The 17,389-nt window shown below is 32.7% G+C and overlaps 1 protein-coding gene across 1 annotated transcript; it reads right to left on the bottom strand.

The window, feature by feature from the left end:
- Positions 1-10,043: 10,043 nt before the first annotated feature.
- LOC123659073 (pancreatic triacylglycerol lipase-like) lies at positions 10,044-11,890 on the bottom strand. Its single transcript, XM_045594373.1, has 5 exons — positions 11,805-11,890; positions 11,473-11,618; positions 11,055-11,300; positions 10,376-10,721; positions 10,044-10,208 (listed from the first exon to the last, which is right to left on the bottom strand). Exons 1-5 carry the CDS (start codon positions 11,888-11,890, stop codon positions 10,151-10,153), a joined length of 882 nt encoding a protein of 293 aa, XP_045450329.1. The 3' UTR covers positions 10,044-10,150.
- Positions 11,891-17,389: the final 5,499 nt, after the last annotated feature.

Raw genomic sequence — 17,389 nt, 5'->3', positions numbered from 1 at the left:
ATGAGGGTACTGTAATTAGAAAAATGTTGTTTTTATTACAACATGAAGCTACTTATCAATAGATGGCACAATTGATGTAATATGTAATAATATAATTGTGTTTGCTCGCAAACGAAAAAAAAACCAATTACATCGACGAGTAAATAAACGTAAGTAGACGAAAAAATAGTCAAGTTAACACGCATTATCAAAGATTACTCAAAAAAAGCAACTAAGTGATAACACAGTTCCACTACCACCTTGGAAATTAAAAAGCCGACCGATGGCGGGATAACCATCCAACTGCTGGCTTTGAAATGCACAGGCCGAAGACGGGTAGCAGCGTCTTCGGCGCGACAAAGCCAGCCCTGCGATCAAGCGATGCGGTGCGGTGGTGACTATGAGCAAAACACATGAGTTGGGGAGGCAACTTGGGAGGCCCATGTCCAGCAAAGGACTGTAATAGGTAGAAATGAAGTGAAGTAAAAATTAGTAATTTCATGATGTAATTAAAATTTTGCACTTGCGTTTAAGTACTGATTTTGATGTGAAATAAAAAAATATATATTGCATTTTATTTTAAATATCTACTGGTTGATAGATGGCGCTATTACATAAACGAAAACATAGCTATAGATAGACCATAGATAATAAAATTTATCAGATACAAAGAATACACACAAAATTACTTTGTTATCATTATCTAATTGTAATCTGCTCTAATTGTGTTTGCTCGCAAACGAAAAAAACCAACTTCAATTACATCGTACAACATCGTACAAGTAGTACAACGTAAGTAGACACAAAAATTTGCGTAAATACGCGTTCTCAAAGATTACTCAAAAAGTAGTAATCAAATCTCAATTAAATTTAAATGGGACCACATGACATGTGTAGTGTAGTAACATTTAGTTTATAAGACATGTATTTTCATTATATGTATGCAGAATAAATCAGAGCGTTGTCCGGAACACTTGTGCGCCTTTTACTGTATCTCCCCGTACCTCACACCTCATGGCGACCCTGCCATGCCGTGGCGGTTGCGAGTGTCGGGTGACCGGCGCAAAACGCAAACGCGACGGATTCCAGTGTGCCTCGGTGCAACTTTTAAAGAATTTATAATTTATAATTTATAACGAGCAGTGAATAAAGTGAGACCTTCATTAAAACTATATCTAATTAATAAATAATATGGGGAAAAATTACTCGAAAAACGAAGATAAGGAAATATTAATAACGCAGAATGCCGCTGCAGGGAGTAACACTGGAGGAATTACAGAAATCGAAAGTAACATAAAAACGAGTAATATTTTAATCACCGTGGCCCTAATAATTTTTATTTGTACTATGGTTTACTTGGCATGGAAAAGCTGGAGAAATAAAGAAAGGAAATGGATAGAAAAAAGAATGCAGTCCGAATTTTTTACGAGAATTCGGCAGAGGTTTTCTGGCAGATTCAACCCTACAAACGCTGACGGAGGAGATACGGTATAGTGAAAAGTGAATAGTGAAAGTAAAAAGTTAAAAAGTAATAATAATATAAATGAAAAGTGAAAATATGTGAAGTGAAAACCTTTCCCTCCCCTCTATTGTTAATTTCTGTGTATAGATTTCATACCATATTTACGTAAAATATGTAAGAACTATGTGTAATATTGACTGTAAGTTTAAAACTATATGGAAAAAGAATTAGAAATTATTTTAAATAAGTTAAGTGAAATTCAAATTGATTTAAGGAAATTAGGTCCCACTAGAAGATTACAATATACAGGTAATGTGAATAAAAAAATTGTAAAAGCTAAAAAACTATTTCGTGAATATAAAGATATTATTAATATTTTTAACGAACAAAAATGTAAAGTTGAATTAAAAGATTATGTTTATGGAATATTAGAACGCATTGAATTAGTATATAATAAAATTTTAAGTTACAAAATTAATTGTGTGGATAGTATAATGGAAAAATCGGAAATAACAAAAATGGATAGGTTCGACTTAAAAACTGCTACTTCTTTAATTCCCGTAATGGATAATACGGAAGAAACTACTGAAAAAATTATTGACGGAATTGAAATGTATGATGAGTATCTTGTAGATTTCACACAGAAAAAATTATTAATTTCATTTGTATTAAAAACCAGGTTAACTAAATGTGCTAAATTAAAATTAAAAAGCGAATATAGTGATGTAAAGAGCTTAATCCATGATATTAGAAATTCTTTATTAACAAAAAAATCAGCAAATGCGATACTTAGCCAATTAAATAACTTATCTCAAAATAATATGTCAATTCATGAGTATGGAGATAAATTATCTGAGTTATTTGTAGGCCTCACTATAGCACAGAGCAACGGAAACCCGAAGGCTTGTGAGATATTGAGACCTATTAATGAAAAATTAGCGATTAAAAGATTTGCAGATGGATTACGTAATAGGCGACTCAGCACAATTATATCAGCTCGAGACTACTCCGAGTTGAAGGATGCAGTCCGTGCTGCTGAAGACGAGGAGTTGGGACAACCTTCATCGTCTAACAATATATTCAACGCGCAAAGAAGAGGTAATCGAATCCCCTACTATAGGTCTTCCCAAAGAGGCAGAGGCGGACGAACCAATAAAACTAATTTTTACTCACATCGTGGACGAAACAACAATCTCAATAATACCCCTCGTACAGGTATGTATGTTAAAAATAATTATAATAATTCAGGATATTATTCTAACAAAAACCACTCGCCCCCGACTCGAGGTCCCCGTCGAGTTTACAATAGTAGCGGTAACCGTAGTAAGCAAAATATTTGTTCGGTACAACTTGAAGAAGAAAAAACTACTGAACCGAAACAGTTTTTTCGGGACTAAAAATTATATTTTAAATTACGAAAACAATGTAAAATACATATTCTTAAATATCTATAGAAAAAAATGTTCGTGGTTACTAGATACCGGTGCATCTTTATCGGCTATTCGTAGTAGTATATTATCGAAACATACACCGATACATAAAGACCCTATAGTCATTAACGGTATAGGTGGCAAGACATATTCAGAGGGTTATGTTTATTTAACTTTACAGGCGTTAGATGGAACTAATTATGAACACAAATTTTATTTGTTTGAGGAATTACCTTGTAAATCAGATGGAATAATTGGGTTAGATTTTCTAAACAATTTTTATTCGATTATCGATTTAGAGAAAAATATATTAATGTTAACAAATGAAAAACAAAGCCAGATACCATTATATACTTCACCTAAATTATGTACAGACTATATAACGATACCAGCACGATGCGAAACTATTCATTATATAAAGTTAAATTCAGATGTGAAAGAAGATAGTGTGATTGTACAGGAAGAATTACAAGAAAATTTATTTTTAGCTAGTTTAATAGTAAAACCAAAAAATAACATAATACCTATTAGATTAATGAATACTAGTGACAAAGAAATTATTATTCCAATTTTTCAACCTCAGCTATTACCATTAAAAGAGTATAATGTTTGTTCTTTTGATAAGTGTACTTCGAACTCTACACGTGCAAAAACATTGTTGCAATCTTTGAAACTTGATCACTTAGGTACAAGTGAACGTAACAGTATAGAGAGTATTTGTTCAAAGTATGCTGACATATTTTATTTACCCGGTGATAAGCTTACGACTACTAACTTGTGTGAACAATCAATTAATTTGAAACGAAATGTAAATCCAGTTTATATAAAACCATATAGATTACCACATAGTTTAAAACCTGAAGTAGATAAACAAATTAAACAAATGTTAGCTGATGACATAATAGAACCATCACAAAGTGAATGGTCCAGTCCGATATTGTTAGTACCCAAAAAATCAGATGACAAAAATAATAAAAAGTGGAGATTAGTTATAGACTATCGAAAGTTAAATGAAGTAATACAGGATGATAAATTTCCATTACCAAACATAACAGAGATATTGGATTCGTTATCAGGCGCAATTTATTTCTCTCATTTAGACCTAAGTCAATCATATTATCAATGTTCATTAAAACCCGAATCTAGACCAATCACATCATTTACAACTAGTACAGGTCAGTTTCAAATGAAACGTCTACCTATGGGGCTAAAGATCAGTCCCAGCGCTTTCTCTAGAGTCATGTCAGTAGCTATGTCAGGTCTTAACTATATAAATTGTTTTATTTATTTAGACGATTGTGTTTGCTTCGGAAGAAATTTAGAATCACATAATAAAAACTTAATAGAAATTTTCGAACGCTTACGTAAAGTCAATCTCAAACTAAATCCGAGTAAATGTCAATTCTTAAAAACAGAACTATTATATTTAGGCCATACGATATCCTCTAAAGGAATTCAACCAGACCAAGACAAAATTAAGACTATTCAAAATTACCCAATACCGACGAACGTCGATGAGTTGAGACGTTTTGTGGCAATGTGTAATTACTATAGAAAGTTTATTAAAAATTTTGCTGAATTAACTAATTGTTTAAATAAACTTTGTAGGAGGAATGTCAAATATGAGTGGACTGAACAGTGTGAGATATCATTTAATATTTTGAAAAATGCTTTAATAAATCCACCCATTCTACAATACCCTGATTTTTCAAAAGAATTTATATTACAAACTGATGCTTCAGGGACAGCAATAGGTGCAGTACTTTGTAATAATAACATGAGAGCTGTAGCATATGCTAGTAGACCTTTGAATAAAGCTGAATTAAATTACCCAACTATACAGAAAGAACTACTTGCCATAGTTTGGAGTGTAAAATATTTTCGACCATATTTATTTGGACGTACTTTTACTATTATGACGGATCATAAACCCCTTATATACCTATTTGGACTAAAAGACCCTTCAAGTAGACTCTTAAAATTTCGGTTAGCACTAGAAGAGTATGATTTTAAAGTAGTATACGTGAAAGGTAAAGAAAATGTAATAGCGGACGCTTTATCGCGAATAAGTATGACTTCCCAAGATTTGAAAGCTATGAATGAAAGTTTATTAGCAGTAACAACAAGAGCACAGGCTAAGAAAGTAAAAGAGGCAGAAAGAAAGAATGAAAGTGGAGATGATAGAATGATAAGCGATATTCCAAGTATTGACCCGAACAATTGGCCTGATCAACCAAGTGTTGTGGAAATACTTAGAATACCGAGTGGATCAGTTGAGTTAAGTTTAATACAAGGGAAAGAACTAAGAAAAATGAAAGAGAAAAAATATATGGATGTCGAATCTGAATGTTTCGCATTCAATAAAAATAAAAATATATTATATGTTAACCTTGATTTTAAAGCACATTATACGCGAGACGTTTTTGTGGAAAAATTGAGGAAAATATGTGAAAAGTTAGAAATTAGAGAAATATGCATTATAAAGAAAGAAGATAACGCGTTATTTATAAGGAGTCTTATAGAAGAAATAAAAAGTAAAAATAAATATAACGGTCCAAGGATTTGTATTTTGAAAGGTATAAAAAGAATAGATAGTGACGAGGAAAAACAATTTATTATGAACGACTATCATCTGCTACCCACAAGCGGACATGCTGGGATTCGCAGAATGGTAAATAACATAAAACGTAAATTCTACTGGCCAGGAATAGAAAATGATGTTAAGAGTTACGTTAGAAAGTGTGAAAAATGTCAAAAAAGTAAACATTCTAGGCATATTAAGGAACCCCTAGTTATTACAACCACAACTAGTTCTGCTTTGGAAAAAGTTTTTCTAGACATAATAGGTCCATTAGATAGAGATTTAGAAGATAATAAATATATATTAACAATACAATGTGAATTAAGTAAATTTGTAGAGGCATATCCTCTTAGAAATAAGGAAACGGTAAGTATAGCTAAGAATTTTGTGAATAATTTCATTTTAAGGTTCGGAATCCCAAAGGTCATCACTACGGATCGTGGAACTGAATTTATATCGGATACAATGGAACAGGTTTGTAAGTTACTAAATATAGAAAAACTAAGTTCTACTGCATACCATCATCAAACTATTGGTTCTCTTGAAAATGCACATAAACATTTAGGTTCATTTTTGCGCATACAATGTGATAACCATCCAGAGACATGGAGCCAATGGCTACCATTTTGGTGTTTTACATATAATAATACAATTCACTCAAGTACAAGATATGCACCATACGAGTTAGTTTTTGGAAAATCATGTGAAATACCTAGTAGAATTTCTTCTGACATTGAACCTTTATACAATCCAGACAATTACAGTTTAGAATTAAAGTACAGGTTACAGACAGCTAATAGGGATGCGAGAGAAAATTTGTTAAAGTCTAAAGAGAAAAGAAAACAGAAATATGATAAAAAGGTAAATAAAATAAAATACAAACCAAATGATATGTTATTAGTAAAAAATGAAACAGGAGGAAAATTAGATACCTTGTATAATGGCCCGTATTTAGTTATTGAAGAGCAGGAACCGAATGTAAAAATTTTGAGAAATAATAAAATTGAAATTATTCATAAAAATAGAACAAAACTTTTTGTAAAAGATAAATAATTAATGTTTATTTCTAAATCATTTCAAATTATTGTATACTATATTTAGATACATACTAATTGTTTTATTACTATTACTTTTACGTATTAAAACTTTTCATATTTACATTATATACTTATACAAAAAAAAAAAAACTTAATTATGTAATTAATTTTTATTTTTTTTTATTTTGCCCCGGTGGTGTAGTGTAGTAACATTTAGTTTATAAGACATGTATTTTCATTATATGTATGCAGAATAAATCAGAGCGTTGTCCGGAACACTTGTGCGCCTTTTACTGTATCTCCCCGTACCTCACACCTCACATGCACCAGCTTTCGATTAATCAAAATCGGTTCGGTATGTGAAGAGTTCATAGGTAACACATATAAAAAATAAAATAATACAATCGAATTAAGAACCTCATCTTCTTATAGAAGTCAGTTAAAAATAGGTAGTCCGATATAATCGGAGTGGTAAAGAATACTCAATAAAAGAACGGAGTCTTCTGCCTTAGAGATCAGCTAACTACTCTTAAAAGTAGGCTCCAGTCTATTTGTCTTATATTTATAAGATTATTATTAACAATTATTTAATTGTATGCATAAAATTAGTAATAGTAGTTAACTTTAAGTTATATATTTTGGTGGATAATTTTAAACTACACCGTCGTACACGCAACAAAAGGTTTTAAATGGTTGGGATTAAAATACTTTCTCTGTAAAATACAAATGATACATTAAGTATCTAAGTATAAGGAGAGACGTTGGCTCCCTATGTCCCAACTAGAAAAAAGGTCAGGCTCAACCAGATCATGTATCTGGACCGGATCAGGATAGAATGAGGCATGCCAGATCAGGCAAGCTCTGTCAGGACCAGGTCTGGTCCAGACAAGGATAGCCTGATGTAAAATATAATCAAGTATGGTAAAGCATACTGGATCAGGACCCGGTCTGGTCCAGATCAGGATAGCCTGATGTAAATTATAATCAAGTATGGTAAGGCATACTGGATCAGGACCCGGTCCGGTTCAGATCAGGATAGCCTGATGTAAAATATAATCAATTATGGTAAGGCATACTGGATCAGGACTCGGTCTGGTCCAGATCATGAAAGCCTGAAAAAAATTATGCGAACTGAGCCTGAATCGCGCTATTAATATTTTTAAGCACACAGTATATATACAGTTATCAGGACAGCCTAGCAGAGAGTCCATTTCTACACAGTGGAGCAGTCGTAAATAATAGGAAATAGTTAATTAGTAGTTAATTATTAGAAGTTAATAAATAAAATTTAATTAATAGTAATAATTAATTAATAACATAAAAATAATTAATATCTAAAGTAAAAACATAAATAAAAAATACATTAGAAAAAATAAACGGTAATAAATATCATAATAATTATGTTAAGTAACATATTTATAATATCATCTCGATTTTTGTTAAACAATTTTTTCAAGAATATACATTCGTGTTTTTTAAAAGGACCGGGCCGAACCGGCTGATCAGGATGAGATGAGATTTCCTGATCTGGATCCGATCAAGAAATCTCATCTCATCCTGATCAGGTCCAGACCAATCATCTGCGTTACATGCCTTATCTAGTCCTGATCAGGCATGCCTGGTCCGGTCCTTCTAAGGAAGACGAAAAAAATTTCTACTCGGGGTGTTTTTTATTGTCTGTATACTGGTGAATATTGTGAAGAACTCTTTGATATAATGGCTCCGTCGCATTTTTACCATCGCATCCTTCGCTAAAAAAAGTCGGAAAAAGTTTTTGGAAGTCGGTTAAAAATTAATACTTTTTTTAACCGACTTCCAAAAAAGGAGGAGGTTCTCAATTCGACTGTATTTTTTTTTAAATGTATGTTACATCAGAACTTTTGACCGGGTAGACCGATTTCGACAAATTTTGTTTTAATCGAAAGGTGGTGTGTGCCAATTGGTCCCATTTAAATTTATTTGAGATCTAACAACTACTTTTCGAGTTATATCCAATAATGCGTTTTTACTTGACGCTTTTTTCGTCGACCTACGTTGTATTATACCGCATAACTTTCTACTGGATGTACCGATTTTGATAATTTTTTTTTGTTGGAAAGGGCATATCCCTAATTTGGTACCGTGATAAGGAAACCAAAATCTGATGATGGGATCCCAGAGAAATCGAGGGAAACTCTCGAAAATCCTCAATAACTTTTTACTGGGTTTACCAATTTTGATAATTTTTAATTTAATCGGAAGCCGATGTTTATAATGTGGTCACATATAAATTTTATCGAGATCTGATAACTACTTTTTGAGTAATCTTTGATAACGCGTAGTTGCTTGACTATTTTTTCGTCGATCTGCGTTGTATTACTTGTCGATGTAATTGAAGTCGGTTTTTTTTTCGTTTGCGAGCAAACACAATTATTAAACTTAAACATGAAATTTGACAATAATGCAGTTTTGATTATTAATTCGTTTACTAATTTTTTTAAAATTAATTTTAGTTTATGTCAGAGAAATAAGTTTTTATATTAGTGGTTTTATACCAACTACGTTTACACATTAAGAAATACTAAAGTGTTATTTTCTATTTTGTTTTTATCTTTTTGTTTATACGTATTTAAATTAAAGACGAAAGTAAGTTTTTAAAAGATAAAATAATACGACGGATTAATATGACCTAGGCATGATGTTTATTTATTACCGATAAAGTCAAATGGTGTATAACTGTTATCAGCGTAAAGTTATTTTATTATGCAGTTGATTGCATACTGATAATAAATAATATGTTGATTTGATGTAAAAAATAAGCGTGTCAAAAGTAAATTTAAAGTTTTTATTAAGAAGAATTTAAAAGCTAAGGCTTATTATTCGGTACGAGAGTATATGATAAGGTGTGTAGATTTAGAGACGCTGCATTTCATGCAGGATTTTACTAATTTTATAATAAAACAGTTTTTTAAGAGTAAGTGATGATTTTCTTGCCTATTCTTCTCTGCAGAATTCACATTTTGAATTGTAGTATCATATTTAACTATAATTAATTAGTTAAAACAATAATACAATTTTTATTTCTAAAACAACGATTGAAGAGTGCTTTGTAAGCCTACTTGAATGAAGTAATTTTTGATTTTAATGTTGAATGTATGATTCAAACTGATCTAATGTTAATCTTGTTAGGTCGGTAATAAATATAAATTGACATTGACAAATAGAAAGAAAATTAGTTTGAGGCTTGAATAAATTATCTACAATTATTATCGAGTAATTGGTATTATTTTCCACGATACATTACAAATCTAACATTAAAATACTTGGGTATTTGTTTTTCTTTGTCAATTTTAATGAGTATACTAGATGACCCTGCAAACGTCGTAACGTTTCTAACCTAACCTACCCGATATGCACACAAAATTTCATAAAAATCGGTCCAGCCGAGGCTCCAAGAGGAGTATTTTAACTAACATTGTGACACGAGAATTTTATATATAAGATGTCACTGTTACATCTTACTACATATAAAGCAAAACAATACATCTGGTTCATATGATTAGTAAAAAAATCAATTTTGAAGATATTATTTAGTTTATTTCTTTTTTATTAAGACTGTTACACTAAGATTTCCATGTGATTAAAAGTAATTCTGTAAGAACAAAGCCTTCTCTCTCATATCTCAGCCCCTGGCGAAAGGTGGTGCATTATTAGTAGCGAACCAGTAAACACCACTGACACTGCAATAAAAGATACAAATAATTAAGGATCCGTGATTAATTTATTCAATTTCTCAAAATTGTTGTTAGTAGTTTTTCAAATTTTATTAATTGTCAGTTAATTAGTGGAAATTATTCGATACATCCACATTTATTTTGTTTCTTAACTTATTCATTAAAAAGCTTACCCATCCTTGGAAGCAGAACCACCAAACGATGCATCACGTGCACCGGTACATCTTGCTTGAAGGGCGTTCTCATAACTATCGCAAGAAGTTCCGACAAATTGTGGCCCATTGCCTGATTCGGCATTTATCGATTCAGCATAGTAAATGAAAGACAGTTCATGAGAGCATTCAACATCTGCTCCACAATAAGGTTGGAGTTCTCCGTTAGCGTAAAAATCGATGTCGCCAAGGGGTAAGTCATAACCATAATGACCGGCGCTAGTATGGAGGACTTCAACAACACCAGCATCAGAAGCATTCAATTTTTCGGGGTGATGAGTCCAACCGAGAAGAGCTGGGTCAAGAGCTGTGACACGGAAATATTCATAATGTAGTATATCAATCCTAGTGCTTTTTGTTTGTACAATATATTTAATATCAAATGATATAATGGATTATAATAAAATATAACAATAATGATAATAATATAATAAAGCTAATTCTGGTCAAAGACGCCTTTTGGTGATTCTGACAGGTTTTTGGGTCGAAGCAGTTTGTATTACAATTTGTGCACCATGCGTTACGCGCAATATGTAAAAAACTTGAGACTTAAAAACTAATTCAATAATCTTGTACATAAAAAACTACATTTTAAACACGGTTATCTCAAAATACCTCTATTTATATACAAATATCTTACCAACAATATGAGGCACATTTCCATTGATTGTTCGGGCAGCAATACCAGCAGCATGAGCGCCTAAGCCAACACCAACAATTTTTACATTATTAACATCATACCCAAAGTTATTTACTAGAATATTTACGAACTGAGCAACAACAGTGCCAACTTGAGGGGTGTTGCTAAGAGAAAACGTGTATGCGGTAGATGCGCCGATACTCCAGTCAACGGCGATGAAATTCACATTTCCAGCTGCGAGGTGGGCTTAAAAATAAAATAGTTTTTAATTTAAGAAAAGTAGTCACAAGTATTAAAAATTAAAAAAGCGTAAAATAGATCGATGTTTATTTTTCATTCGACAAAAACAACAAAATGTTTTAATTTGTTCTTATAAAAAAATAAATTAAAATGATTTTATAAAAGCTTAGAGACATACCACGTTGAACATGAGCATTGAAGTTTCCTCCGACACTATCATCATGGTCATGAATTGAAATAATAGTTCTCGCCGATATTTGGAAACTAGATTGCGCGATAGATGCCTGAGTAGCCGCTAGGTTCTCACTTTGTGTAGGATTGTTCCTTACATAAAACAGAAAAACACCTTCTTATTGTTACGACCATATTCAGTTAATCTAGTCGAAAATTGATGGTCAAAATTAAAAATAATTAGGAAAAAATTTAACCCTATACATATAACTCGTACCAGATAAAAGTATTTCTTTCGATCCATTACAAAATGTTTAGAGGTTAGCATCAGTGGCCGACCTCAAACGTTGAATCGTAATCCTTTTATATGTTAAGGTTATGTGCCAGTTTTTAGGCAGTATAAGTAAGCAGTAAGCGTGCTCCATCTTAGACCGCATTTTCACTTATCATTAGGTGAAATAGTGGTCAAACGCAAGCCTATCTTTGTATAAAAAAGAAAACTAAGACATTCGAATCTTCACATACATAATTTTATTACTTATAGTATTAAAACTACTCGGGTTAGATTAGTGAAGGATTTAAAACAATTACAAAAATTTATAATGATCTCTATGAAATATAAAGCGTAATTGAAATAATAAAAATAAACCTTGTGAATAGATGGAAACGAATTTGTGTCGGGCTTAGACTGAATCCATGTGTTGCTGAAATATAAATACAAAATATAGTTTGGGCTTCATCAGGAAAACCGGAACTTTCTGTTTAATTTAGAAAACAGTTTACAAGATCTTCATTTTTTAATATTTCTTTACAGAAAAGTGGCACCCAATACTAAGTTGTAATGATTTTTTCATTAATGTTCTAAATAAAAATAAGATTTTAGGTTTAAAAATTAGATTTTATAAAATATAGCAACAAAACACTTCTAGAATCACGTATATTATAAACTTTAAGTGCTTGTTTGTTGCACTATTATTCTAAAAAATTTCTCACCGGCAATAGCAACACTTAGAATTACAAAGCACTTGATAGTCAACATATTGCTTTCCCAACAAATACTTTAGCAAAGTACGCCAGGTTTTTATACATTTTACTTATCTTTTCGTTTGTAGTTCTATGAATTGTATCTTTATCTTATTAAAATTTTAATGCCATTTATTGATAAGAATTAAACTACAATTAAACTGTCTGATATTAACTTTTTACCGTTTAATGTATTATTTATAACAATTACTTGGTACCGATTATTAATACATTTATAATATTTGTCCTACGTGATAATCGTTTTAAGTTAATAAGTCTGCTTTCATGCAGCGTATATTTTAAGTATTTCTGATACAATTTTGATATAAATGCGCACAATTACAGCTAAAGCTTAGGCATTTTTTCATTAAAACAAAGTTGTATTCAAATCAATGATCATGTCTCACTGCACATTCAGGGCAACCCCAACAACATCCTGGAAGCATTGTTGTACAGAACACGAAGGTTACTCTTTCCTTTGCAGTGGAGATTGTCCACATACTGCACGTGAATTTTAATGTAAAAAGTATAATTTTGTCATGTTTCAAACAATTGATAAGCCACCGGGGTATTATGTTGGCCCTGACGCTCAATGTCGTCCAATCTCTTTTAAGCCCAACAAAAAACATGCCCTAAGTATTTAAATTCATCAACTCTTCTTAGAGGAGCATTTAGAAGGAAAACAGGGCGTCCAAAGCTTGCCAGCACCATCTTTTGACGAGTTGCTAAATACGTTATTTGTCAATAGATGGCACTGGTAAATTTTTACATTCGCTTAAATAGTGTATATATATTATCTAGTTTAATTTAGAAAATTTTCGTCATACGTAACGTCACGTAAAAATCAATTTGTAATCAGATAAGTTTTAAAGTAGTTTTCATGAATAACAGGTCTAAATAATAAAACAAAAGCGAAAAATACGGAACCCAATTATAAGTAAAATAGTAAGTAGTCATTTTATTCCTTTCTGTCGAATAGAATGTTAAGTTGGTAAAATAATAACGTATTTTAAAAGTGTAATAATTACTATTTTATTTTCGGTAAAGCTTTAGATTAGGTAAAACCGAATTTCAGGACCGTGGGGGGATGGGGGGGGAGAGGGTGGGGAACGCTACCCCTGGTACCACTGTCACACCTCGGAACCCCATGGTTATGGAGATATCCATGGTTAAAGTTTTGAGGTTAGAAGAAGAATTTCGAAAGTTAGAGGAACGCTTGGCTCCGGCGCTACGGGAAGTGCAGCCCTCCCTTCGCGCCTCCGTGGCACAAAAAAAACACTCTAGGGGTAGGGCAGACCAAGACCACGTGGACAGTGGGGTGCTCCGATTCGGTTTTGGGTATTTTTCGAATTTCTAAACCTATATTCTAGCACGCAATGTTACTAATTTTATTAGAATATTATGTCTGACGCGTTATTTTGTTTAAAAGTGTCGATTTGTCACACAATGCAAACAGTACGAGCTCAAAGGTATTATAATAGCTTTAAATTCTTCTTCTAACCTCATAACTTTAACCATGGATATCTCCATAACCATGGGGTTTTTAGGTATGACAGTGTTACCTTGTATAGATTCCCCTACACCCTCCACCCTCCACACCCAAAAACCCCATAATTCGGTTTTTTTTGTACGGAGCATGAGTGAGCGTGCTTTCGCACGCAAGGGCTGCACTTCCCGTAGCGCCGGAGCCAAGCGTTCCTCTAACTTTCGAAATTCTTCTTCTAACCTCAAAACTTTAACCATGGATATCTCCATAACCATGGGGTTCCGAGGTGTGACAGTGGTACCAGGGGTAGCGTTTCCCACCCTCTCCCCCCCCATCCCCCCACGGTCCCGAAATTCGGTTTTACCTAATCTAGATCTTAGCCTTATTTTCAATATCTCTCGACGTCATCTCTCCATCGAATGATAAGAAACTATTTTGCCACATGAAGCTTTAAAGTGCGTAGACGTCAATATACAGAGTTGCCGGGCAACCATATACGTTTTACAAACGGAATCGAATCATCGAATTCGAATCATCATCATCATCGCCTATATATTAATACGTGAAGCAAAAACTTTATACCCCTTTTTACGAAAATTACGCGGATGGAGGAGTATGAAATTTCACACGCTTCAGCATGTAATATCCCACTACTGGGCATAGGCCTCTTTCCCCGTGTAGGAGAAGGATCAGAGCTTAATCCACCACACACGCAAATTTCACACACTTATAGTTTATAAATAGAGAAGTGCAGAATGTTCATATATTTTTTAAATTTTGCATAAAAAGTACATTTCATGGAGCTTAGCTCTATGCTCCATGGGCCGGACTTTAAATCAATTAAAAATACATTACACACACTACCATTTATTTGACACACACACGCTTATTATACTTTTTTGTTCTTTGTCAAATTCTGTAGTCAAATTGAATTTTTTTTAAAAAGGTTCTTTATTTTCATTATTTTTTTGGTTTCCTTTAATTTCAAATTTTAATTATGGTCGAATTTCGACTAATATGCTATGATTAAGATGTTTGCCTCCCTTTTTAGAAAAAACCTCACAATTACACTACATAAATTATACATCATTTTATAGATAATAGCTTGCTCTATCGGCATAAAAAAATTACTGTTGCTTTTGTTTTTGTAAATTAATTAATTATTAAAATTATATATAATAATAGCCACCTAATAGAATTTAGCCACCCCCTCTCTTCCCGTGGGTGTCGTAAGAGGCGACTAAGGGATAACAAGGTTCCACAACCACCTTGGAACTTAAGAAGCCGACCGATGGCGGGATAACCATCCAACTGCTGGCTTTGAAATACACAGGCCGAAGACGGGCAGCAGCGTCTTCGGTGCGACAAAGCCAGTACTGCGGTCTCCAACCCGCCTGCCCAGCGTGGTGACTATGGGCAAAACACATGAGTTCACGTTGTTTTTGGCGTAAATTTGTGGAGGCCTATGTCCAGCAGTGGACTGTATAGGCTGTAATGATTATATATAATTATGACGTCTTTATTTTTGAAACAGCGTCAACAACGTTCGGTATTTTTTTTACTTATTTAGCGAATTATTCGCACGGGAATTGCTAGTCATAAAATGTAATAAGAATTGTAATTTAATAATTATTTTTTGAAATAAAGCAACTTCATTGTATTATTCAGTAATGTCGGCTCTCGATTATTTATCTATATATATGCGATAATAACAAAATGAGTGATAAATAATGTAACATATAAGTAAAAGATATATAATTTTCTATTAATACGCAGTCATATGTGCTACCTTTTTAACCGACTTCCAAAAAAATGTGACTGCAATCACTACGTTATAATATACCGCATAACTTTTTACTCGGTAAATCGATTTTGATATTTCTTATTTTAATCAAAAGCTAATACTTGTCTTATCCAATTTAAATTTTATCGAGATCTGATAACTACTTTTTGAATAATCTTTTATAACGCGTATTTACTTGACTATTGTTTCGTTTACTTGCGTTGCATGTCGATGTAATTGAAGTCGGTTTTTTTGCATTTGCAATCAAACACTGGTAGTGGTAGTGGAACTTAGTCGCCTCATACGACACCCACTGGAAGAGAGGGAGTGGCTATATTCTTTATTACCGTGGCCACACAGCTTTTGTATTGAAATGTTAAAATACTAAGACTGAGCGTATTGTACTTGTCTAGCACTACTACTATAAAAAGGTAAAACTTCTTAAATGTAATTAATCCTGATTCCATAAGAACTAGTGTATAGCAAGTAGAGCCGAGATAATCCAGATGAAAGTCTACGTAAATTAAAGTCAGATGATTGCAGTTTTAAAACACCAGAAGAAATTACTAGACCCTCAAAAAAAATTCAAAACAAGTGAGAAAAGTGTGTCCAGAAATATTTAGTATTGTCGATAAATTCTTACTGTGACAAAATAAATACATCAAATGTGTAAATTTAGGATGAATATAATTGATGACAGACTCTGAACCTAGCTGGAATAATAATACAAAATATTATTTAACCTATATATAATATATTCATAGATATTTCTCGAAAGAGTAAAAAAGTCAAGTTTCTTGCCGATTCTTCTCTGCAGCGACATGATTAATCATAACTATAATTTGAAAAATGACGACTTAAAGCTTAGTTCTTTGAAGCCAACTTAAATATAGAGATTTTTGATTTGATTTTGATTTCGATATTAATACTTACTCAGGTTATCAAAAATTATTTATTATTCATCTACTCAACGTGTAGTAATTTTACTCCTATTTATTACAATTGCCTTTATTTTAAATGAACCATTAAAATGACACTTCTATACCTTATCTTTTAAGAATTTAGATCTATTAGTAACATTTTGCAATATAAATAATATGCTAACATCGACACAGACGAAGACCACAAAAATCGATGACGTATTCGGGAGAGCGCAATCATTTCCACTTCCACTTCCACTTTTGCACTCATTTTTAGGGTTCCGTATCCCAAGGGTAAAAACGGACCACTATTACGAGGACTTCGCTGTCCGTCGTTCGTCTGTCCATCTGTCCGTCTGTCTGTCACCAGCCTGTATCTCAAGAACTGCGATAACTAGACAGTTGAAATTTTCACAAATTATGTGTTTCTGTTGCCGGTATAGCAACAAATATTAATAAAGATTATAAATTCTTAAATAGGTATACACCTGTTAGTTGTTTGCTAATCTCATGATTATCATTATCAACTTATTAAGAACATCCCGAGTAGAAATTTTTTCGACTTCCTGAGAAGGACCGGACCAGGCATGCCTGATCAGGATTAGATAAGGCATGTAACGCAGATGATTGGTCTGGACCCGATCAGGAAATCTTATCTCATCCTGATCAGGTCCAGATCAGGAAATCTCATCTCATCCTGATCAGCCGGTTC

Source organism: Melitaea cinxia, chromosome 1 (assembly GCF_905220565.1).
Source record: "Melitaea cinxia chromosome 1, ilMelCinx1.1, whole genome shotgun sequence".
NCBI classification, from domain to species: domain Eukaryota; kingdom Metazoa; phylum Arthropoda; class Insecta; order Lepidoptera; family Nymphalidae; genus Melitaea; species Melitaea cinxia.
Note: the sequence above shows the minus strand (reverse complement) of the source record. Positions and strands in the feature narration are given on the sequence as shown.

Excerpts from the sequence above, each read along its gene's own strand:
- LOC123659073 (XM_045594373.1), bottom strand. The coding sequence starts at position 11,890 with ATGGAGCACGCTTACTGCTTACTTATACTGCCTAAAAACTGGCACATA. Across the intron at positions 11,619-11,804 it reads ATTACGATTCAACGTTTGAG|GAACAATCCTACACAAAGTG; the intron begins GTCGGCCACTGA and ends GTTTTATGTAAG. Across the intron at positions 11,301-11,472 it reads CAATGCTCATGTTCAACGTG|CCCACCTCGCAGCTGGAAAT; the intron begins GTATGTCTCTAA and ends TTTATTTTTAAG.